Consider the following 24857-nt stretch of genomic DNA (forward strand, 5'->3'; position numbering starts at 1 on the left):
TTTCTACGACGCTGGAATTGTTTCCTAATAATACGGTTTATGGGGCCAGTTCCTGAAGGCTGTGTTTGGATGTTTCCATTTTAAACATATCATTAGAGCCTGTTCCCAGAGTGTTCTGCCATGTCAGAGCAGAGCCTGTGTTCCAGCGGCAAAGCTTTCAACACGGGCACATGACCTGAGACTGCAGTCAGACCGGAGGGGGGAGGGGAGACGCGCAGCAGTTTAGCAGTGTTGGGATCTCTCTTACTGTGTGTGTGTTTACACACTAGAATATAGCATGTTATAACACTAGGTCAGAGAGACAGCGTTACAACACTGCTGCAGTACAGTATGTTGTAATAATTGTTATGGGTTATTTAAGAAGATGAGGTTTTATTAAAACCACATGACAGCATGAAGCCTCTGAACTAGAGACTGGAAAAGACCATAGATTAGGATCTTCATATCAAAACCCAATTTGTACCAGAATAGGTCACACAAGACTTCTAATTAGTGATAAAGCACTCTAGTGAAGTCAGACCTTGCTCTCTCTCTCTCTAGCGCCCTGTCACTGCCAGCCAGAGAAATAATTAGTCCACTATGATGACCCTGCCCCTCCAAACACACATCTGACTCCATTAGGAGCGAAAGGGTCAAATGTGCAGAAAACCACTCAAGTAAAACAATAAAGAATATCCTTTTCTTTGGTTTATCTACCAGACCTGTTAAGTTACATACAACAGGACAGGAAGAGATACGATCCGGTTAAACAAAGTCGACGCCCCATAAATGTACCATTTTTATTGGACTTATATAGAAATACTTAAAAAAAACATGAAGTAGCACCATTACTTAAGTTTTACTTTATCATGTAGAACTTTAAATGTCAAAAAAATAAAACTCTTGATACATTTTCAAATCTTGTCTCAGCAAATATAATATTAGTATTCGACCATGAGGTTAAAGGCCCTTTATCATAAAATAAAATATACTTTGTTCTTAAACTTTGCTCAATAAAGTACATTTACGCTCAAGTAACTTCACCTACATATACATAGACAAGTGGTAAACAAATGTATTAAAATAGAAATAGTCAAACTAGAGTGGAGCAACAGAAGCCTGTAATTTCCACTGGAATCTAATTCATACAAATTTTAGAAAGCATAAACGTTTCCTTTGCGTTTGACTTACTAAGTTTTGTACATTTCAACATTTTGTAATAATATAGAATAAAATATGCTTTATATTACTGAATAAAAAATATGCTGGGTGAAGCAGATTTAAAAGACATTTTTTGCTGAACCTATAAAAACTCCATTCCACCAGAATACTGTCAAATGCAAAACACATTTAGTGGATTTGTATTTCCGCCCACAGTCATGTGATATTAAAATAATACAGTGATCACTGCCATAAGGCCATACAAAAAAATAAACGATATCTTAACCCAGCTACAAAAAGTTCACTGAACTTAAATTAAAATATTTGTAAACATCTTTGCAATACGAAATATAATCTTTCAAGTCAAAAAAGAATAAAATACTTCAATCTGTATTAATGTAATTAATATTCAAAACTTTTAACTTGTGGAATTGTCATTCTGTACATTTATATGTATGTAGGATATGTCGTTTCTCCCTCTGATGTATTGAAAGTCAAGCTGCGGTGTCTTTAACGTCAACAGTCCTGTTTTGATAGACACCCTCCCTGTTTCTCAACCACTCACTCCTGTTTCAGTACATTCGATCAGAGAAACTGGAAGGCTTTTGTTCTAGTAACAGTCAACATATTGACTAAAGTACCTCAGCCGAGACCTCTCCACCACTCCTAACTTCATAAATAGAGTGTACACTTTTACTAGAACTATTGATTACTATTCTGTAATATTTTAAACATGCATTTAGAATGTTGAAAATATTTCCTCAAGCTACAGTACATTATAAACAACTCTAATGGAGCCCTGGGGATCGGTAGTGCAGCCTCACACACATACACGTGTATATTTATATGTACACTCCCCTGTTCTGTTAAAGCAGTACAAGAGTCTGTCGTCGTTGTCGTTGTTGTGGTTGCTGCTATTGTAGCCAGACTCTGTAACCGTGGTAACCCTACAGTCAGCGACACAATTCTTATGAAAATATACGTATTGCCTGAGTGACGCCGGCGTGGCAGATGGGGCACCTGGGCTCGCTCCTCTGGCAGATGCGGTTGGCACACTCCATACAGAACAGGTTGTGTCCGCAGGGGACCAGCGCCGCGATGACCTCGCTCTCGAAGCACACGGAGCAGTCGCGGCTGCCCTTCCTGCTGGTGCCAGACGAGGTGGAGGAGGAGGAGGAGGAAGAGGCCGAGGAGTCGCAGGGGACCCCGGGGAGGTTTGGGCCGGGCAGGGAAGCCATGCTGCTGGAGTACCCGGGGAAGCTGAGAGGGCCTCCGCCCGGGTCGCTGCGGACCCTGCGGGCCAGGGGGTGGTCAGAGGGGCTGCTGCCGTGGCTGTGGAGGGGCGGGGACTGTCTGGGCTGGGGAGTGCCGCCGTTGGCCCTCCTTTGGCTGGGGGGCAACATCCCGTTGGCGTTGGTGGATGTGTTGGCGGGGTAGATGGCCGAGGTGGAGGTGGGGGAGTTACCGCCGGTGGAGGAGGGGGTCATCCCTCTCTCGTACTGGGACCACAGGAGGCCTGGGGGGACCGGCGTCGGGTCGAACCCGGGGGAGGGGTCGAAGTTCATGTCAGTGCAGTCGGGGGAGATCACCTCGCTCCCGTAGACGAACCCGTTGCCGTTGGCGTTCACGTTGATGTTGACGTTGTTGTTGTTGTTGCCGTTGTTGGTGGTGGCGGTGTAGCTGAGGGCGGGGCTGGGGGGGCTGTAGTCGGCCATGCGGGAGCCGTTGGTGCCGAAGTAGGAGTCTGTGGACGCGCTGCCCAGCGAGGAGGAAGAGTCGTTGCGGTAGTTGGAGAAGGGCTTGCGCCCCGAGGTGGGGGTCACCCCGCTGCTGGGCTTGGACCACAGGCTGGCGTGGCCGTGGAGGTCGAAGCCCACGTCGGTGCCGTTGGCGTGGAAATCGTTCTCGTCCGTGAGCTCGATGATGCCTCCGGTCCTCATGGCGATGTGAGCCTCTATCTCTTCCCGGGCGCGGTCCACGTTCTCGGGCATCCCAGTCACCTCGAACACGGGCTCCTTGTCTCGGCTGGGGGTCACGATGTAGGTGTGGGTCTGCTGCTGGATCCTCTTGATGGTGGCCCCCTTGGGGCCAACAACCAGCCCTACCACGCGGTAGGGCACCCGGACCTGGATGGTGGTCTGGCCGGGGAGGTTAGGGGGCCCGGGGGCTGGGGTCCCACTCCCCCCACTGGGGCTTGTGTTTTTGTTTCTGGAGGCTCTGATCATGGAGAAGTGCTCGGCTGCAGAGATGATCTCCCTCCTGGCCATGGCTACATCTTCTCTCCTGCCCGTCACCACAAACACAGGCTCCTCGCCTCGGACTGGGGTCTTGATGTAAGTGTTGGTCTTGGCTCTCAAAGCTTTGATCTTACAACCTGGGAGAAGAAAGCAAAGGGGACCGTGAGGACACAGGGGGTTTTAGTGCTTAACGAGTTGTGCGTGAATGAGGGGAAGCGATGCTTGTGGGCTATTTGAAACAGCTGGGCGTGTTTTGTCTTATTTTTGTTAAGACGCCTGTGCATATAGAAATCCTAGTGAAACAATTCAGCCTTTTTTTGAGGTATAAATTAAAACCACATGGTCGACTAGGGGAGTTTGCGTCGAAAATAGCACCAAGCAACAAAAAAATATATAAATAAATAAAACATGCAGATTCCGCGATTTACCGTGTGCTTGGGGACCGCACATAATTGTAAAAAACGATCCATAAAATTACAACTTATTTCAGGATCGCTTGCGTTTCACGTGGCTATAGCATGCGAACAATAATAAGACTACTTTAACATTTCATTTCCTTTACTAAATTATCTACATACAGTTTTATCCCTCCGCCCTCCGGCGCAAACAACGTTTTATCATAAAAATGTGAACAGTTGAGGAATCAGCCAGGAGGAATCGCTTACGTTGTGGGAAGGCAAGGCTGTAAGTGGGACAGGGTGATATAACATGACAAAGAAACCCCGTGTGTGTAGATATTAGGCTACTCTAATATGCCAGAGTATTTCATATTTGAGCTACAAGTATTCCTTCGCTGTCTTTTGTTAGTTACTTCGGGGGCAAAAACAAGACTGTTGCGGCGGTGAATCGGCATTCCGCATAAAGCTACACAAACTCACACCCCAGCCTAGCCTACAGCTGTGACAGAATGTAGCAAATCTGGACTGGCACTGGCTGCACTGCAACCGTGTAGCGGTGACAGAGGGGGGAAACAGAATGCTCTAAATACGCACCTTGTCTGCCAACAATCTCTGCTACATGCTCTGAGCCGGGAACTGGGACACATTCGGTCATGTTGACACTCTTTCTTCTGGGCTCGTTGTCATACAGCGAGTTCTCGTCGTTGTCCAAGCCCATGAGGGACAGTTGGTCCAGGGCTATCTGCAAGGCTCTGTGATCGTCCAGGGCATCGACCTGGTTGCTCCCGTTCCGCTCCATGTCGGCAAAAAGCGAGCTCGGCATCGTTACAATGTGCAGTCAGCGGGACCAGGAAAATCAGACAGCGGGAAAACACAGAAGGACGTCAGGAAGGACTGATGAGGAGAAAGGGGACACTGGACCCGGTTTCAAGCCACTGGTGCAAATCTGAGCAGTTCTCTTTGTCAGTCAAAAAATCAGTGCAAGAAATCCAAACTTTCTGAAAGGGATCTCTCGAGTCCGATCCCAAAAATGTTTTTAAAGACAGCAAATAATGCCTATTCCAGAGTTGTACGTAGCTGGAATACCGGTGTTGGCTTTATTCCTTCAGAGGGCCCCTCCCCAAGCTCGCTCCACTCAGCTCGTTCCTGTTTTCTGTCTGACTTGCTGCAAAGCCAGACAACACTACCGGGGGGGGGGGGGGGGATATGTGCGAATGACGTCACCGTCAGGGCAGGGACGGTGCGGTGCTGCTCGAAATCTGCATAGCGGAAAGCTGATTGGACAGATAGTGCGGAATGGGAGGTCACTAACGCTATCCAATTCCAGAGGTACACTCCCTTCTTTGTTGTTTCCACCTAAATTAAAGCGCAGTCCCTTTTATGATAACACTATTTAATTGTTACTTCACTGTAACTTAGGCTACACCTTGTTGCGAGGCAGTAGAATAACCTACACCTCGCCTCAGCCAGGACTAATTTTCTATTCTATATTTATTTATGTCTATGTAAACAATATATATTACATACATTATAAAATACATTTAAATATTAGTTTGTGCAACGGAAGCCAAATTATGCAATAACTCGACTACTTCTTACTGCTATGACTAATATCTAAGTAATGACTTTCATCACGGCCCTTTATGTTCTCGTTTCTCAGAAAGCGTTGCGATCACCACAGTGCAAGGCATGCCCAGACATATGTTCTTTGTTTGGTCTCTCTCTTTCTCTCCCTCTCTCAAACACACACACACAAAGCACACCGATATGTCTTATATATACTGGGCTATAAAAAACTCTTGCCGTATGCGAATGGTTCAAAATAACGACATTCAATACTATCTCTACCGTGTTTTCTACTTATTCACTTAACTCTGCACTACAATCAACTCATGAACTGGCCAGAATGTATCTCTGCAGTCACTCGGACTTGTAACACTTCACAAGTAGCCTAATTGTTGTGCTCAAACACAGGTCATTTCCGCTGATGTTGACACCACGGAACAACAGCTGGCTGTGTGCATAACGTGGGGAAAACGCAAATAGACCATGAACTATTAAATATACCGCCTGTAAGCGCAGTTTTTCACGTGGAATTATTATCCTAAGTAGGGCTGCATTATTATCCCCAATGTAAAGCAGAAAGGGCAATACTTAAATCAAGCCTTTTTTTATAACAAGGCAATTGAAAGAACATCAAGCTATAATTAAAGCATTTTTCGTAACGTCTTGGGAAATATCCTGATGAATAATTGTTCAAACAAACAGTACAGCGTTGCCCATCTAGTAGGCTATAGGCAAGTCTTAGACCGTAACAGGCCTGTTCTCCAACAATGCAGACCGTTTTACAAAGCAACAGGACGTTTGCATTTTAAGTTTAGTGATTGGTGGGCTGTTATGTAAACGTTAAGACCGTGGCGGTGGCGAGGGGGTGACAGGTCGGTCCGCATCCATTGCCCAACGTGGCCTTTGTGGCCAGCGAAGAACCCGGGGGGGGGGCGGGGAGGGGAGCTGCGTTTTCAACACAAAGGAAATTTCAAACCGATTCAAAGCCATTGAGACGAGAAGCCTTGCTTTGTCACCTCACTTCTAGGACACAATGGCTATGGTAATATACAAACCGTTCAGAACCTGAGAACGGGCAGCGATGCAAAACTTCCCTCCCACCCCTTTAGGATCACTGTATTGTATTTCTCCTGAAAGACATGAAAACATCTGGAATTCCATTAAATAAAAGAGGGTTAAGGGCAATAGGCTACAGCCAAAGCAGTTGATTTACACTCACTGTAATACTGTATAAAGAAAAACATTCCATCAATAACTAATTTCACTCAATAATAAGTTCCATAGTCGTTCTTTGTCTCCCTTTGTGTCTCTTTTTAACCCCCAAAAATATGTAACTCGAAGACAAAATTGAGACAAGTTCCCTGAAATTACCGTTTCAGACTACATGGATGATTCTTCTCCTTCTCAGCCTGCTCTAAAACAGCCCTACACAACTACCTGTGTGTGACCTGCTAAATGAATACATGTAAAGGACCTAACAATGATCTGTACACCAATATGATCACATAAACACAGAACAGCAGTGTAGTAATGAGCTTCACAATCAAATGTATTTTGTCCTTGTCAGCTGTCCATGTGTGTGATATGCTACTCTGGATGAAATCAATATAGCCATATACAGTAGATGAAGTTGCAGTCCAGAAAGAAGAGGATGCAGTCAGTGGTATTTGACGTTGGAACTCAAACGCCCACTGATTACCTGTTTGCCTTTTAATGAGAGGAAGAAGGACTTAGCTTGGCCTGACCTAGTCTTGTTTGTGACTGGACAGCCTCAGCCATGGCTTTACTGTCTGTTGCGCCACAAGGGGAGGGGGAGAGAGAGAGGGGGAGAAAGCAAGAGAGAGAGGAGGGGGAGAGAAGAGGGGAGGGAGGGGGAGAGAGAGAGGGGAGGGAGGGAGGGGGAGACAGAGAAGAGGGAGGGGAGGGGGAGAGAGAGGGGAGAGAGGTCACACCAGCTGACTGTGAGCACCACAGCAGTACAGGGATTCAGACTGGTCAGGTCAGAGGAAAGCCAACAGTCTGTCTGAGAGAAGCACGTCCCTGTTACTGCACTGTTGTAACTGTGACCTCACTGTCATCTATACTTAAACCTAAGACCTGCACCCTGTCACAGACACACTGGGCCTATGATCACCACTGAGCCTGTTAAACAAACAAACCCTGTTTAACACATTAGCATTTGAACGCTATTTACCTGGCGTGAAAATAGGCACTCTCATTTTGGTGGTAGTCTCGGTAGCGCTAATAAACTGTTTACAACAAGGCTCGTCTACGTATGGATGGATGAATGGAGAGAGGGAGAGAGAGAGATGGTTTAGCCCCGACAAGTCTGACACACTGCAGAGGCACTAACAAGGTGGTTGTCCTGGCATAGCATAATTGAATATGCTTTTACTGCCCTGCATTACTGTGGGTTATTGAGGTAGTAAAATGTATGTAGGTAGAGGCAAGGTTTACAACAGGACTAACACAACACTCAGACATATTGACCCCTAATATACACCACTGTGTAGTTGTGTGTGTGTGCTTGTGTGCACGCGTCAGCCTCAAATATGTAACCCGATTCAAGGTTACAGGGGGGAAAAAAGACACAAAATAATAAGAAACAAATTAACGCAGGCAGACTACAATGTCTCCTCATGCTGGTAAACTGGGGGAAAACACATCTAACAAAATGGTTTAGTCCTTATTGGGCAATTAAGAACAAGCCCATTTAGAAAAGTGAGCAGAAGAAAAGGTTACATAAATTCCATAAGATGACGTAATCACCAACAATATTCAGTGTGTTTCGGGTTACCTCCCTGTAACGGGAATCGTATTGGTCTGTTTTTACTTTATATTTCCACCGATGAATCATAAATGAATAAACCTGAGAATTGGTTCTGCTGGTTACATAGGCCCTGTGAAGGAGCAAGCCTAATGTATGATGACAGTTCTCATCAATATGCATCCATTCACTCACTGTTATCATGGATTTATATTTAATCTCCATAAACGTGTGTGGCACATCATCCATGCACGCAGTGCCAGCTCGACCAGGAGAGAAGCAGGCTCAGAAGAAGCATTGATCAGACAGCAGCAAGGATGGAGCTGGACTGTTGTTGTTGTGTGGTGCAGAGCAGGCTGGGTTTGCAGGTAGATGCAGTGCTAGGTTATAGCTCTGTACCTTCAGTCTGCCCCCCCAACCCCCCATCACCCCCCTCGCCTCTCCCGTCTGCCTCCCCCTCCTCCTGTCTCCCTTTCCTCTGCTACCCTCCCCCTTCTCCTTCTCTCTCTCTCTCTCTCTCTCTCTCTCTCTCTCTCTCTCTCTCTCTCTCTCTCTCTCTCTCTCTCTCTCTCTCTCTCTCTCTCTCTCTCTCTCTCTCTCTCTCTCTCTCTCTCTCTCTCTCTCTCTCTCTCTCTCTCTCTCTCTCTCTCTCTCTCTCTCTCTCTCTCTCTCTCTCTCTCTCTCTCTCTCTCTCTCTCTCTCTCTCTCTCTCTCTCTCTCTCTCTCTCTCTCTCTCTCTCTCTCTCTCTCTCTCTCTCTCTCTCTCTCTCTCTCTCTCTCTCTCTCTCTCTCTCTGTGTCCCTCCCTCCCTTCCTCCCCGCCTCCACACTCACTCTTTTAACCGCTCCCTCACTCTCTCTCTGCATGGTTGTCTACCTCTCTCCTCCCTTCTTCTTGTTTCTCTCTGCGTATCCCCCTCCCTCATCCCCCCCTCCCTTCCTGTGTGCTGTGACACACTGAACTGAAGTGGCACTGATTCCCTGCTCTGTGATTGGCTGTCTGCCAGACGCTCTGCAAGCCTAGCAGCTCAGCGGCAGGACAGCTGGAGGGGAGCTGCCCCACAATGCACCATCACCACCGTCCCACAATGCACCATCACCACCGTCCCACAATGCACCATCACCACCGTCCCACAATGCACCATCACCGCCGTCCCACTATGCACCATCACCACCGTCCCACAATGCACCATCACCGCCGTCCCACTATGCACCATCACCACCGTCCCACAATGCACCATCACCACCGTCCCACAATGCACCATCACCGCCGTCCCACTATGCACCATCACCACCGTCCCACAATGCACCATCACCACCGTCCCACAATGCACCATCACCACCGTCCCACAATGCACCATCACCGCCGTCCCACAATGCACCATCACCACCGTCCCACAATGCACCATCACCACCATCCCACTATGCACCATCACCACCGTCCCACTATGCACCATCACCGCCGTCCCACAATGCACCATCACCGCCGTCCCACTATGCACCATCACCACCGTCCCACTATGCACCATCACCACCGTCCCACAATGCACCACACCACCAGCCCGGTCCTCTCCAGATACTCATTCCACTCTTTCAATCAGCAGTCCACAATATACAACACAATACAAAACACGTCTCTGTGTTTCTCTCTCTGTGTCTCTCTCTCTGCTAAATATTGCAAGCTAGCCTGCTAACACTCCCTTTGTTTTGACTGATTACATCTGTGTGTTACTCCTTCCCCCCTCCTCCTCCTCCCCCCCTCCTCCTAACTCATAACGTCATGGGATGTCTCTCCCGCTGCAGAAAGCCCCCTCTTAAAGTCTGGCTGATCAGAGGCACCCCAGCCTCCGCCCCTCCACCTCCAACCCTCTACCTCCACCTCTCTACCTCCACCCCTCTACCTCCACCCCTCTACCTCCAAACCTCCACCTCCAAACCTCCACCTCCACCCCTCTACCTCCAAACCTCTACCTCCAAACCTCCATCCCTCTACCTCCACCTCCAAACCTCCACCCCTCTACCTCCAAACCTCCACCTCCAAACCTCCACCTCCAAATCTCCACCTCCAAACCTCCACCCCTCCACCTCCAAATCTCTAACTCCAAACCTCCACCTCCAAACCTCCACCCCTCTACCTCCAAACCTCCAAACCTCCACCTCCAAACCTCCACCCCTCTACCTCTACCCCTACACCTCCACCCCTCCACCTCCAAATCTCCACCTCCAAACCTCCACCTCCAAACCTCCACCCCTCTACCTCCAAACCTCCAAACCTCCACCTCCAAACCTCCACCCCTCTACCTCTACCCCTACACCTCCACGCTTGTACCTCCACACCTCCACCTCCAAACCTTCAACCCTCTACCTCCACCTCTCTACCTCCACCTCTACCCATCCATCCCTCTGCACCTTCACCTCTGCTCCTCTACCCTGCTGCAGAATGGAGTATGAGGAGAGGTGAATAGTGGTGACTGGAGAACCGAGGGGAGGGGAGGAGGATTGCAGCTTCCATCAACAGTGTTTACTGGTCAAGCGGGGTTTGAGTTGGACTACTAAGCCAAGGAGGTTGCACTGATCAACAAGAGATCTCTGCGTTCTGTTTCAGCTGTTGCTATAAAAGAGATGTTGTTTTCAGCACATAGTTTTCAGAGTAGTTCTTTTTCATATTTTCATCTGTCCTCTCTCTCACTCTGTCCTCAAGAGGCTGAGAGGAGAGCTGCTCAGGAGCTGACTGCAGCACGTCACAGGAGAGCTGCCCAGGAGCTGACTGCAACACGTCACAGGAGAGCTGCCCAGGAGCTGACTGCAGCACGTCACAGGAGAGCTGCTCAGGAGCTGACTGCAGCACGTCACGGGAGAGCTGCCCAGGAGCTGACTGCAGCACGTCACGGGAGAGCTGCCCAGGAGCTGACTGCAGCACGTCACGGGAGAGCTGCCCAGGAGCTGACTGCAGCACGTCACAGGAGAGCTGCTCAGGAGCTGACTGCAGCACGTCACAGGAGAGCTGCCCAGGAGCTGACTGCAGCACGTCACAGGAGAGCTGCCCAGGAGCTGACTGCAGCACGTCACAGGAGAGGTGCCCAGGAGCTGACTGCAGCACGTCACAGGAGAGCTGCTCAGTAGCTGACTGCAGCACGTCACAGGAGAGCTGCCCAGGAGCTGACTGCAGCACGTCACAGGAGAGCTGCCCAGGAGCTGACTGCAGCACATCTGCAAGGATGAAGCCTGCCTTTGTCCTGTCCATGCTAATTGACTGCTCCTGCTTGTGGCTTTGAACTGTGTGTGTGTGTGTGTGTCAGAGAGTGTGAATCCAGCCACACTCACGCTCACGAAAGCAGGAAGTGGGAAGTGATTTAACCCCTCTAGTCCATGGGGACAAATGGACCACATTCACACATCAGCTTAACACACAGGATCTTTCTCAGAGAGCAGTATGACTCCAAAGTGGAGACTTTGAAGAGCCCACGCACAGTCGGGTGTTAACGGACGGACACCAGTAACACTGACGGTTTTAACAGTAACCGTGGCTACCGTCCCCTAAGTCAGGAGAGCCCAGTGTTGTGGTATGAGGTCATGGAGCAGAGGGGGGAAACAGAGAGTCCAGGCAGGTTATCAGAGCAGCCGTTAGAGAAGGGAGTCTGGCAGAGCTTACCGTTCAGAAGAAGGTCAAACAGAACATAAACAATCTCCCTCAGCTGTGAGACGAGCTTCCTGCTCCTGAACCCCATCATGGTGCTGGAGGTGCTCACACATGATGACTGATCTGGCCCCGGGCTTTCTAGAGAGAGAGAGAGAGAGTGAGAGAGAGAGAGAGAGAGGAAGAGAGAGTGAGAGAGAGAGAGAGGAAGAGAGAGAGGGAGAGAGAGAGGGGGGGAGAGAAAGAGATAGAAAGGGAGAAAGAGAGAAAGAAAGATAGAGAGAAAGAGAGAGAGAAAGAGAGAGGGAGAGAGAGAGAGGGAGAGAGAGAGCAAGCGAGAGAGAGACAGAGAGGGGGAGAGAGAGGGAGGGTATAAATAAATACTGTGTTGTGTATGTTTTTATTTCGTACAGCACGGAACTGGGTCAGCCACTAAAATGAAGCCACCCCTCTGATGGGATGGGATTCAGCGGGGCTTGGCCAACAGGGACGCTGACTGCTGCCCTGGCAGGACACAAAGAAACGGGGGGAAGAAAGGAGAGAATTCATGTTGAGGAGGAAAGAGTGCAGGAAACATGAGCTGAAGGATGGGGGAGCGGGAAGGACTGAGGTGTGTTTTTGATCTAAAAAACATGTCTCCACTCTCAATTCAGCAGTGTGGACAGGCTGGCTGGCTGGCTGGCTGACTGGCAAACGGACAGACAGACCCAACGGACCAATAGAGATTCTCAGTTCCACTGACTCCCAGCTGCATTGATTGGTAGCTTGGCTGAGTTCCAGGCCAGGCAGTCTTCTGGCCTGTCTCTCCCAGTGAGGCGTTGCGGCAGTGGGACTTGTGAGAGCTCAATGCTGGGCTTGTTCTCCCCCACCCCCACCCTCCTGAATCTGATAACACACACCAGGCTCTCCTACAGACAAGGCAACCACACCGGTCTGCCTGTTTTTCTGTGTGTGTGTGTACGTGTGTGTTGATGGGTGTGTGTTCCTCTCCATCCCTACCTGTGAGTACCTCTTCCATTTCCCCATGGACTATTATCTCTAATGGGACTCATTCAAACTAATGTCACCACAATACACAATGACAGCTGGTCACTCCAGAGTATTGTCCTTTGTCTGGGGCCCAGGATGTGGTGGAAGGAGCAGAGCAGGATGGTGTGTTCTCTGACGGGAGGGAAAGACGGTCTGGCAGCACATTCATGCCCCACATAAAACATCCCAGCAGGAGCTTCTCTGATGAAAATTGGATGTAATTTGATATGGTCCAATCCACTTATCTCTGGGCCTTATTTTGTAGCTCTCAAATCATTGCTATTCAATTGAAGAACCAAAGCCTTTCAGATGGAGTATCAATCAGCAACGTGAAAGCTGGACCATCTTTTTGTAATAACAAGTATCCTTCTAACATGCAGTTATGGCTTGCTGTGTTCCTCCTAAGGATCCTTCTGGGCCACTGAAGAGCTGTCTTCTGCAGTTGTTCTCCTGAGCTGAACCTGAGTGATACTGTCCAGGGTTCTTCTCCCAGGTTCTAATCCTGGGTTCTACTGTTGTTGCTGTTTAGGGGTTCTGTTTCCGGGTTTTGTTCCTGGGTCCTACTGCTCGAGGTTCTGTTCCGGGGTCCTGCAGCGCTCCTCTCTCCCCGTGTCCCTGCTCCGCTCCTCCCTGGCAGGCTTCCAGACTCTGTCAGCTGGCTTATAAACGACCCAGGATGCTGACAGCTCAGAGAGGAAGGTGGCCTTTTAAACGCCCATGAAAGAGAAGCTACGGCGGGGATGTGAATATGGGGGTCAGGGGGTCGTCCTCTCTGGTGCACGGCGTCGACACTGACAGGAGGCTGGTCTCTCCCGCCTTAATAGCCGCTCCGCATGTGAAGTTGTGTGAGGTCACACTACAGCAGGATGCTGAGGGGTCGTCATGTACGATGTAGAGAGAGCAGGGCCTTGGTGAGGTCACACTACAGCAGGACGTTGAGGGGTCGTCATGTATGATGTAGAGAGAGCAGGGCCTTGGTGAGGTCACACTACAGCAGGACGCTGAGGGGTCGTCATGTATGATGTAGAGAGAGCAGGGCCTTGGTGAGGTCACACTACAGCAGGACGTTGAGGGGTCGTCATGTGCGATGTAGAGAGAGCAGGGCCTTGGTGAGCAGGATGGAAACACACGTGTATGTTGGTTGCCTGGTGAAAAGACAGCATATACGCTCAGGAAGCACACACTCATCCTCCTTTTGTCACAGTGCTGCGTAAAGCCCTGTGGTAAAAAACCCACCTCTGTCCAGATTGCCACTGGGATAGAAGTGCCGAAGCAATTCAGTACAAATCACTGTCACAAAGGCAACTGAATCACAGCAAATGGACCTACTATGATTGGGGAATAAATTGTATTGAACGCTCCGGTTCTCAGCCCTTGAAGCACCTGTCATTTTCCCCTTCTCCTGAGGGGTAACCGTGTCTGCTGGGATCAGGTCGATCCAGCGTGCTGGAGGCTGGGCCCGCCGTCGAGGCTGGAGGCTGGGCCCGCCGTCGAGGCTGGAGGCTGTGAGGGTTGACCTCTGAGGCTAAGGCACAGCTGGAGGTAAGAGCACAGAGTCTGGTTTGCTGATGAAATCTCACCATCAACACAATGATATCATAGCATGGAAGTACTACTGCTAGAAGGGCGTGTGTGAATGGGTTTGTGCGTGTGTTGCTGAGGGAGAGAGGGGAGGACAGGGCTGTATCCAGAAGGTACCGTTAACCATCTCCCCCCCCCCACACACACACAAACATGCACACATACTAGCCCATTGGCCAGTTTGCATCACCCACCCACCCACTCACTCACTCACCGCCCACCTACCGTCAATTGCCCAGCCCCACTCCAGGCACTCTCAGTGGGGTTCAGAGCTGCAGACCCGCCTCCTGGTGCTCTGGTGCTGTGAATGTGGTTTAACGCCTACAGACACACACACACACACACACACACACACACAGCAGAAGAACATTGAAGCATGCTGGATTGAGAACCAAGATTCCAATTCTAGAGGACAGGGATCAAACATCTTTTGGAATCAAAACAGCCTTCCTTTGCCAAAAAAAGTGTGTCTGTCTTTTCTCAAATACTTTTTTAGTTTTCTTTCTCCCTTTCTGCTGTTCTTTGTCCTGTTAAAGCTACTGTAGAAATGTGAAAAAACGACTATGGAGAAAGCCTTAGATGGGTAAGTTACCACAGCGGCCATGGTTTGAATCCGGCCATGGCCCTTTGCTGCTTCCCCCCCCCCCCACCCCCCCCACCCCCCCTGCCTTTCCAGTCACACTTCATATAAAACAGTCCAACAAAGGATGAAAAATGTCAAAAAACATAAAAAGAAACATATTGGGAGAGCCCATATCTGTCTCAATGGACCGTTTAGCACATCCTACAGATATCCATTGAACAGCTTTGCTGACGTCAAGTAAGCGCACAATGACCGTCTACAACAACAATACATCTGCCATTCATCAACACATAACTAAAGCATATGAAATGTTGTGCAAGCACACAACAGTAATTATTTAAATTACAGCTCATTAAGCACTTGAAAAATTCATTCTCTCAGGCCCAATCAGCAGGCAGCTCAGGAGCACTCTGAATCAGTTCCAACTCTTTAAAATTCACAGCCCGCCGCCTAACAAAATGCCTTAAAAAAAAACTGAAAGCAGAAATGTACTTATGAATTGGGCGTTTCAATAACACGTTATTTCCACTTGACAACAAAGGGCAGAGAGAATGTGCATAATCTATCTGTGTGGGTGAATAATGTCCAGGAGAGAACAAGGCAACCGAACCAACAGAGAAGACATGGTGAAATCCAGCTGGAGAGGGTCCTAGCTTCAGTAATAAAAACACCTATTATGGAGAGAAGAGAGCAGAGCTCTCAGCACTAGAAGGTCTTCCCCAGGCTGTGAGCACATCTCAACAGTCCCTCAAAGCTGCCGCCACGGCGACAGGAGTCACATGGTTTGTGACCCCTTTGTGTGCGTGTGTGTTTGTGATCGTATTTCCCCTCCGCAGGTGAGACAAAACTGGTGATTCACCGCCAGAGAGAGAGGTGATGTCATCAGAGAGGGACAGCCAGTGCGTGAGATGATGTCATCAGAGGGACAACCAGAGAGAGAGGTGATGTCACCAGACATTGACAGCCAGTGCGTGAGGTGATGTCATCAGAGAGGGACAACCAGTGAGAGAGGTGATGTCATCAGAGATGAGATGGCTCGGGCAGCAGGGCTGGGAGAGACTTGTCCATCCTGTCTGACCTTCTAAACCATCCGCCATCTGCCCAGGAAGCCTAGAGGAACGCCAGGTCAGCTGACATCCACAGGAAGCAGGCGCTCCTCCCTGCTTTGTTCTGTGTGAGATGCTTCACTAGAGCTGCATGCTGGTCTGAGCCTGTTCCAACCTTGGGTCTTGGAAATAGCCTTTCCATAGATGAAGCCACATGACCAAAGAACTGCCATCTCCAGATTTCAACAGCATGTCCAAGCTGCACACGCGTTTCTCTGCTCCCTCCAACGAGCTCCACAGGGTACACTGGGCAGAGTTTTCCAGGCTTAAACCAGGAAGTGGCTGGGCATTGCCTTATTCTACACAGCTTCAGGTGGAAATCAGCTCCCATGGAACAGCGTGGAGAGGTTCATTCAGGCTATTGAAGCAGCCATCTTGGTCCTGAGGGTCCTAACGGTCTCCTGGCCTGGCCTACACAGGCTTATCTGAGACCCATATACTGATGGGCTCAGGTCAGACCAGCCAACAGCTACCAACTGTAAATGGGTCTGGGCCACAGGCCAGGACAACAATGGATCTGCCAGTGAAAACAGGACACGGACAGAAGAAAGCACAGTTGTTTCCATGACAGATCATGTCTGCTTGTAGTGTGAATTCACAGCTTTGAGGGAGCACAGGCTGACCGGGGCTATGAATGTCACACAGCGTGGTGTTTGTTTACAAGTGTGATGTTAAAGAGCAGACTAGTATGCCAGCCCCCTCCACCTCCCTCTTCTTTCCACTTCCACCTCCCTCTCCCTCTCCTTTCCACCTCCCTCTCCCCTCCACCTCCCTCTCCTTCCCCCTCCCTCTCCCCTCCCTCTCCCCTCCACCTCCCTCTCCCTCTCCCCTCCCTCTCCACCTCCCTCTCCCCTCCCTCTCCCCTCCCCTCCCTCTCCCCTCCCTCTCCCTCTCCCTCTCCACCTCCCTCTCCCCTCCACCTCCCTCTCCCTCTCCCTCTCCCCTCCCTCTCCCCTCCCTCTCCCCTCCCCTCCCTCTCCCCTCCACCTCCCTCTCCCTCTCCCTCTCCCTCTCCCTCTCCACCTCCCTCTCCCCTCCACCTCCCTCTCCCCTCCACCTCCCTCTCCCTCTCCCCTCCTCTCCCCTCCCTCTCCCCTCCCTCTCCCTCTCCCTCTCCCCTCCTCTCCTCTCCCTCTCCCTCTCCCTCTCCCTCTCCCTCTCCCTCTCCCTCTCCCTCTCCCCTCCCCCTACCCTCCACCACTCTGCAGGACCAGTGGGCTCACTTAACACTGTGGCCAGACGAGGATGAAAATGCCTATTGTGTGAAATAATGTCTGATAATGAAGTGTTGTCTGTGTGGGAAGTCCGGAGAGTATTTAAACAAGGTTCCTCATCAATCTTCCATTGAAGAGAAAACAAACCCAGCCTATGCTGCTGTGAGGCTGCTGTGCGCTGTCAGAGGACCGTGTTGGACTGGGATGCGATCCACGTCGTGACAGGCACAGAGAGGACGCCCCGCCCTGGCCGGAGGGGTCCACGCAGCCGTCGTTCTCCTCGCAGGGCTGGGTCCTGGGAGGACCGCTCCACTCCTCGCTGAGGTATGCGTGTTCCACTTGGTCCAATGATCCGGTCTCTCTATTACACACGAACACAAACAGAGCCTGACAGAGGAGGAAAGGGAAGGAGAGGAGAGGGAAAGAGACACGGAGAAAGTATGAGAAGAGTAGGTAGGAGAGGAGAGTACATACAAACCAGATGGCTACAGAACAATGTACAGCTGATGGATGTGGAGAGAAATCCCTCCATTAAACATACCCTGGTAAAAAAAAAAAAAAACTTGGTACCGCAGTGTCAGGAGTATGTTTTTCTCATTACCGCCCATTGGAACAAGTTTTATACCTCCTGTCAGATCAGGTCTGCTCAATCTCAGCTCTCTGAGCGTGTCTGAGGCCCGGTCCCCCACGTCCTTCAAAGTGACTTCATCCTGGACTCTGTGGCCAGGCTTGTTACGGTGTAGAGGGGGAGACTGATGGCCTCATGCAGGGTCGAGCGCTCGTAATGGCTGAGTGGAAGCTGCAGGGGCACCCCCACAGCAGGCACCCCCACAGGGGCACACCCACAGCGGGCATCCCCACAGCGGGCATCCCCACATTGGGCACGCCCACAGGGGCACCCACACATTGGGCACCCCCACAGCGGGCACCCCCACAGCGAGCACATGCACGCTGGCTCAGCCTGGCAAGCGCTGGCAGTCAGGCTCCGGTTCAGGAGACGCCTGGCACACTCCTAACACTGACCTGGGAGAAACACAGAGGCAGGGGAGGCAGAGGAGGGAGGGAGAGGGAGGGAGATGGGGGGGTTAGAGAGGGGGAGAGATGGGAAGGAGGGGATCGAGAGAGACAGAGAGGAAGAGAGAGAGAGAGAGAGAGAGAGAGAGGAGGGGGGAGATGGGGGGGTTAGAGAGGGGGGAGAAATGGGAAGGAGGTGATCGAGAGAGACAGAGAGGGGAGAGAGAGAGAGACAGAGAGAGAGAGGGGGGAGAGAGGCATACACACACAGCAGCAGCTCTGGGAAACACATTAGTGGACAGTCTCAGCACACTGCCAGAAATCTCCACTGAATCAGGGAGGGGGTGGGAGAGGAGGGGGGGGGGAGAGAGAGAGGGGAGGGAGAAGACAGAGACAGACAGACGCTGCCTTAACATGAGCCGTTTGTAAACTAGCAGGAACAGCAGCCTGTTGAGCTGAGGTAGACCCTGTAAACTAGCAGGAACAGCAGCCTGTTGAGCTGAGGTAGACCCTGTAAACTAGCAGGAACAGCAGCCTGTTGAGCTGAGGTAGACCCTGTAAACTAGCAGGAACAGCAGTCTGTTGAGCTGAGGTAGACCCTGTAAACTAGCAGGAACAGCAGCCTGTTGAGCTGAGGTAGACCCTGTAAACTAGCAGGAACAGCAGTCTGTTGAGCTGAGGTAGACCCTGTAAACTAGCAGGAACAGCAGCCTGTTGAGCTGAGGTAGACCCTGTAAACTAGCAGGAACAGCAGCCTGTTGAGCTGAGGTAGACCCTGTAAACTAGCAGGAACAGCAGTCTGTTGAGCTGAGGTAGACCCTGTAAACTAGCAGGAACAGCAGCCTGTTGAGCTGAGGTAGACCCTGTAAACTAGCAGGAACAGCAGCCTGTTGAGCTGAGGTAGACCCTGTAAACTAGCAGGAACAGCAGCCTGTTGAGCTGAGGTAGACCCTGTAAACTAGCAGGAACAGCAGCCTGTTGAGCTGAGGTAGACCCTGTAAACTAGCAGGAACAGCAGTCTGTTGAGCTGAGGTAGACCCTGTAAACTAGCAGGAACAGCAGCCTGTTGAGCTGAGGTAGACCCTGTAAACTAGCAGGAACAGCAGTCTGTTGAGCTGAGGTAGACCCTGTAAACTAGCAGGAACAGCAGCCTGTTGAGCTGAGGTAGACCCTGTAAACTAGCAGGAACAGCAGTCTGTTGAGCTGAGGTAGACCCTGTAAACTAGCAGGAACAGCAGCCTGTTGAGCTGAGGTAGACCCTGTAAACTAGCAGGAACAGCAGCCTGTTGAGCTGAGGTAGACCCTGTAAACTAGCAGGAACAGCAGCCTGTTGAGCTGAGGTAGACCCTGGAGGTCAGCTCCCCTGGAGCTGGACACTAACAGAGGACCTTGATGAAGTGTGTGCGTGTCCACGTGTTTGTGTGTGTACATGTGTCTGTGTGTTAGGATGTCTCTCTGTGTGTGTGTGTGTGAGAATAGAGATCATCTGCTGTTTCTCAGATCTCCCTGCCTAGTCAGCATGACAAACTGCAGTTGTTGAACGGTACACCCAGCGCATGCACACACACACAGACACACACAGAGGGAGCACTCACACGCACACACTCACACTCAGCCTCCCCCACACATTCCCACCTCAATCATGGCCTGGGTGATTTCTAAGAGGGGAGTAGAGTGGAGGAGAGGGGATGAGGTCATCTTAGAGGTAAACCGCCCCCCCCTTCTCTCTTCCCTTTGCAGCCGAAGAGAAACAAAGACTATTAACCTCAGAGAGCTTCAACCTGTGTAACGGAGAGAGAGAGAGAGAGAGAGAGAGAGAGAGAGAGAGAGAGAGAGAGAGAGAGAGAGAGGGTGATAGACACTGAGAGGGTGATAGAGAGAGACGGAAAGGGTGATAGAGAGACTGAGAGGGTGATATAGAAAGAAAGGGAGAGAAAGAAGAGGGAAACAGCAATCCAGACCGGGACACAATGAGTACATTCAACATGATGGTGTCTCTGCTGTGCATCGCACCTCTATCCAGCATCCCTGAGCACCAGCATGTCGGCAGGGCTGCCCTCCAACCTGCTTCCAATCCGGCTTTATATAACTTTATTAGTTTAACAGAGGGAGATTGGCGTACAGTGGCTGGAAGCCAGCAGTCCCACAGAGAGGAGTGAAGTCACACCTGACTCATGTTTCAGAAGGTGTGCGATTCTATCATTTCCCATGAGCCCCTGCTCCAGACAGCATTCATGCGGCAGCCTGATGAATAATGTATGAATGGACTCCCGCCTGTGAGTGTAACATCCCTCTCTCTCTCTCTCTCTCCTTACCCCTCTCCCTCCCTCTTTTTAGTTCTCTCTACCTCCCTCCCTCTACACCCCCCCCCCTCCTCCTGATAGCTGAGCAGGTTCAAGCACACACACTTTACTATGTTAGCTCCGAGCCAAACTCCTGCAGGAGGCTTGTGCTGTTTGCTATGCTGATGTCATGGCAGGAGATCCACACGCCTCACTACACCACAACAACCCGCCTGTGCTTACGTGTTTCGTGTCCCACTTTCCCTTTGCAGATGTATTGAGTCTCGACAGCTGTGTCTCTTAAGAGGACCACGTGTTCCACCGCCACATACGACAAAAATACAGGTCGTCGACAAAATTCAAAACAAGCTGAGCTTGACGACCCCGCACAGCTGACTTGTACCTTGCGGTAAGTGTTGCGGAAAGTGTGACTCCCTGGGCAGCACACCTGCAGCTTACCGCCGTGTCACAAAGGGATCACAGCAGCTCTGTGAGACTACTCTCAGAGCTGATACTACCGTCCTTCCTCTTCTCACCAGTCATTCTCCTCTCCTCACCCCCTCCTCTCATGTCCACTTCTCTTCTCACCTCACCCCTCTATTCCAACGGTCCCCATCTTCTGATAAGAGCTCAGTGTTCACCTCATCACTGTCAGTGTGAACCCTGATTGGCCCTTTAACCTCAAGTAACCCTTGACCTCTTACACCGGACACCTGGCCTGAAGGCTACTGTGTCGGCGCTGTGCGAGGCTTCTGATGTGTTCTCATTCCACTCACACAGGAAGGCAGAAACACAAACACACACACACACATTTCAGGATCTGTATTCATTTAATGTTTCCTAGTAAACACAAGCAAGTGGCAGTTGCTTTCATGCGCACAGCTATCTAGAGCAGAGCCCTCGACACAGGAAGCAGACCAGAGCTCGTTGCTGCGGTCCCCTAATAATTAAAACGCTTCTAATTTCCCAATTTTCCCCACGTTTATGTTTTGAAAATTGAATGCCAGTCTTCAGGGTCTGTCTAATGAAATTCAAGAGGGGGAGTGAGAGCAAAATTAATTCAAGCCACTTCACCCAAGTGAAACTGCTAGATTTTTTTGCAAGAACACTTCAGATATGCATCGCTGTAACGGAGTGTGGGGCAGCGAGGGAGCAGAGATGGTGAACTGAGGTCTCCCTGGAGCTTCACACAACCGGTCCCAGCACTTGCTCGCTCTCCTTACCAGACCAGACCAAGCCAGGCCAGGCCAGTCTAAACCAGAACAGACTAGTCCAAACCAATCTGAACCTGACAAGACCAAAACAGGGAGGTCCATACTAGTCTGAACCAGACCAGACCAGTCTCTACTTGTTCCTGCCGAGAGTCCTCTGTTTCTCTCCATGCTCCACGATCTTCTCCTCCACGTACAGCCCCTTGCGCCTGCGGACCGCGTTCATGTACTTCAGAGCTTGATTGGCAGAGTCGGCCTTCTCTCCAAAGTGAAGGTACTCTTCTTCTGTGGTGGGAACCCAGAATGGGTCACTGGAGATCACCTGGAGGGGGGTGAAGGGGGAGGCGCCATTAGATCATGAAAGAGATGACTCCCTCCAAGCCACACACATCTGTGCTACTGTGTTCCAGGTTGTGTGTGTGTGTGTGTGTGTGTGTGAGCCCTACAGACCCTACCTACTACTGCTGCTGCTGCTGCACCTAGACAAAGCCTTGATGCCACAACCCTCCACACACACGCGCACACATTACAGAGATAAGTATAACTCCTGTCCCAGTATGAGGCACCTGCACCCGGCCCTGGGGGGGGGGGGGGGCACCCGGCCCTGGGGGGGGGGGGGGCACCCGGCCCTGGGGGGGGGGGGGGGGGCACCGGGCCCTGGGGGGCCTCCAGACTCCAGCTCTCCTGGACAGATGGCAGACAGGGAGCTGCTACAACAGACAGATTACAGTGAGCTCTCTTGACACACACACACACACACACACACACACACGAGCAGCATGTGCCGAGGGACAATAGATTCAGAGGGGAGGGGGGGGGGGGGCTGTGCTCTCAGTGTAATGGGGTGAATGTACACGCTTTCAACAGGGGCCCACCACTCACAAGAGGACCCTGGTACGCTCGAGCGCACACACACACACACACAAAAGATAACACACACACCCGCAAGATAACACACACGCTTCAGATTGAATCTCTTCTCTGTGTGAGCACTGTTGTGTGCATGGCTTGGGTTACTCTGCTCTTCAGAGTCTTTTGTCTCTTGGCTGTGCTCTCTCACTTTGGGAGTGTGTGTGTGTGTGTGTGCGCGCGGGCCTTTGTCTTCCTGTTGCTCTCTATGAAGCATGTTAGTGGACCTAACTACTGAACTAAAGGAACAGTGATCTCATGACATGTCTGAACGAACACACAAACGCGCGCACACAAAACCACGCGCGCACACACACACACACACACACACACCCTGTGTCTCCTTATAATGGCAGATGCTGTTCCCTGATGTCAAGAACAATACAAGACTCTTTCTCACTTCAAAGTTCTATCTACGCCACAAACAGCCCATTCTAATGTTAATCTAATGTAAAATCCATAACCTGCTCCCTCAAGTACATAACAATGCATCATTCAGAGCCCAGCTTCCCTTCTGGCACAGCTCACATTCATATGGTAATGTCATAAGGAGGCCATATCAATCTAGGATTGAATATGAGTACAGGAGAGCAGGGGAGGAGTGAGAGAAGAGAGTTTGTGAGCTGTGTGTGTATGTGTGTGTGTGTGTGTGTGTGTGTCATGCGTGCGTTCCATTATCAACGGTTGGTGCTCTCGGTCATTTGGCCAATTAGATTAGCAGCCTAGAACACTTGATCCCTGGACACAGACACAAACAAACGCAAAGAAACACACACACACACACACACACTGGAGCAAAGACGAAGAGGAGAAAGAAGAGGAGGTTTGGAAGTGTGTCCAGAGTTGGTCTCAGGGCTCTGTGTGTCTGTGACAGGACACCATAGGAGCAGGCGTCCTCCCTCTCACCGCCCTCCGGCACACTGCAGGACATCCCGGGGGAGGTGCAGAGGAGGACTGGCCTGCTAGGTGACATGCTCTCAGCCGTCTCCCTGCCTCCACCCAGAACTCAGCCTGCCTCAGCTCTGACCCTGGCTGCACACGCTGCCTCAGGTCTGACCCTGGCTGCACACGCTGCCTCAGCTCTGACCCTGGCTGCCTCAGGTCTGACCCTGGCTGCACACACTGCCTCAGCTCTGACCCTGGCTGCACATGCTGCCTCAGCTCTGACCCTGGCTGCCTCAGGTCTGACCCTGGCTGCACACACTGCCTCAGCTCTGACCCTGTCTGCACATGCTGCCTCAGCTCTGACCCTGGCTGCCTCAGCTCTGACCCTGGCTGCACATGCTGCCTCAGCTCTGACCCTGGCTGCCTCAGGTCTGACCCTGGCTGCACACACTGCCTCAGCTCTGACCCTGGCTGCCTCAGCTCTGACCCTGGCTGCACATGCTGCCTCAGCTCTGACCCTGGCTGCCTCAGCTCTGACCCTGGCTGCCTCAGCTCTGACCCTGGCTGCACACACTGCCTCAGCTCTGACCCTGGCTGCACACCCAGGAGCCCAGCCTGCCTGGCCAGCGTTGTGCATGTGTGTGTGACTGTGTGTGTAGTGTGAGTGCGTGTGAGAGAGAGAGTTCTCTGACCTCCCAGTGGCTGAAGACCAGTTGAGGACTGGCTAGGCCGCTGGTCCTCTTGCGTATCTCATCAGCGAATCCAAAGCTCTCGGCCACAGGAAGCACAGCTTTGATGATGAACATGTCTGTTCCCTCCTTCATCTCCTCATGAAGAACACGGCCTTCTCTCTTCCCCAGGACACCGTACACACGACCTACACACACACACACACATATATACAATTTGCAGGAGTGATGACAGCAGAAAACGTCTATAAGTGGCCTTTGTTGATCACACAATCAAATAATGAAACAGATGATACAATCTACTAAAACAGATGATCTAATATAGATATTGATCATCTACATACCCTTAGTGTACCTATTGATTCTGTTACTGTCTGATCATGCTGTGAGGCCAGGCCAGTTTGCGTGACCCATTACACCTACAAATGCTCTAAACAGCCTGCAGAGAGCCTGACCAATGAACCATTACAACTGCTGATTAGATCGCTGAAGGGAGGAAAGGAAAAAAAAAAGTTTAATAATTTTGGAAATTGTCGGGTAATAACATTTAATCTCTGGAACAATTATGCTGACTCTGTGTTCTGAGGGACTCAGTGGATGGGTTTCCCTG

General features: G+C 50.8%; 2 protein-coding genes across 10 annotated transcripts in view; both read right to left on the reverse strand.

Annotated features, from left to right (window-relative positions):
• Positions 1 to 765: 765 nt before the first annotated feature.
• mex3b (mex-3 RNA binding family member B) lies at positions 766 to 4945 on the reverse strand. Its single transcript, XM_084683134.1, has 2 exons — positions 4370 to 4945; positions 766 to 3514 (listed from the first exon to the last, which is right to left on the reverse strand). Exons 1-2 carry the CDS (start codon positions 4596 to 4598, stop codon positions 2109 to 2111), a joined length of 1635 nt encoding a protein of 544 aa, XP_084539260.1. The 5' UTR covers positions 4599 to 4945; the 3' UTR covers positions 766 to 2108.
• Positions 4946 to 21364: 16419 nt separating this feature from the next.
• Positions 21365 to 24857, reverse strand: part of efl1 (elongation factor like GTPase 1) — a 42840-nt gene continuing 39347 nt past the window's right edge. For all 9 annotated transcript variants that reach the window (XM_084681955.1, XM_084681954.1, XM_084681950.1 and 6 more), the window contains 2 exons: positions 24251 to 24435; positions 21365 to 22086 (listed from right to left, as the gene is read on the reverse strand). In XM_084681955.1, the coding sequence (XP_084538081.1) occupies positions 21898 to 22086; positions 24251 to 24435 (374 nt within the window). In that variant the 3' untranslated portion in view covers positions 21365 to 21897. The remainder of the gene's footprint in view (positions 22087 to 24250; positions 24436 to 24857) is intronic.

Source organism: Hypomesus nipponensis, chromosome 19 (assembly GCF_054491055.1).
Source record: "Hypomesus nipponensis isolate SF chromosome 19, ASM5449105v1, whole genome shotgun sequence".
Classification (NCBI taxonomy): domain Eukaryota; kingdom Metazoa; phylum Chordata; class Actinopteri; order Osmeriformes; family Osmeridae; genus Hypomesus; species Hypomesus nipponensis.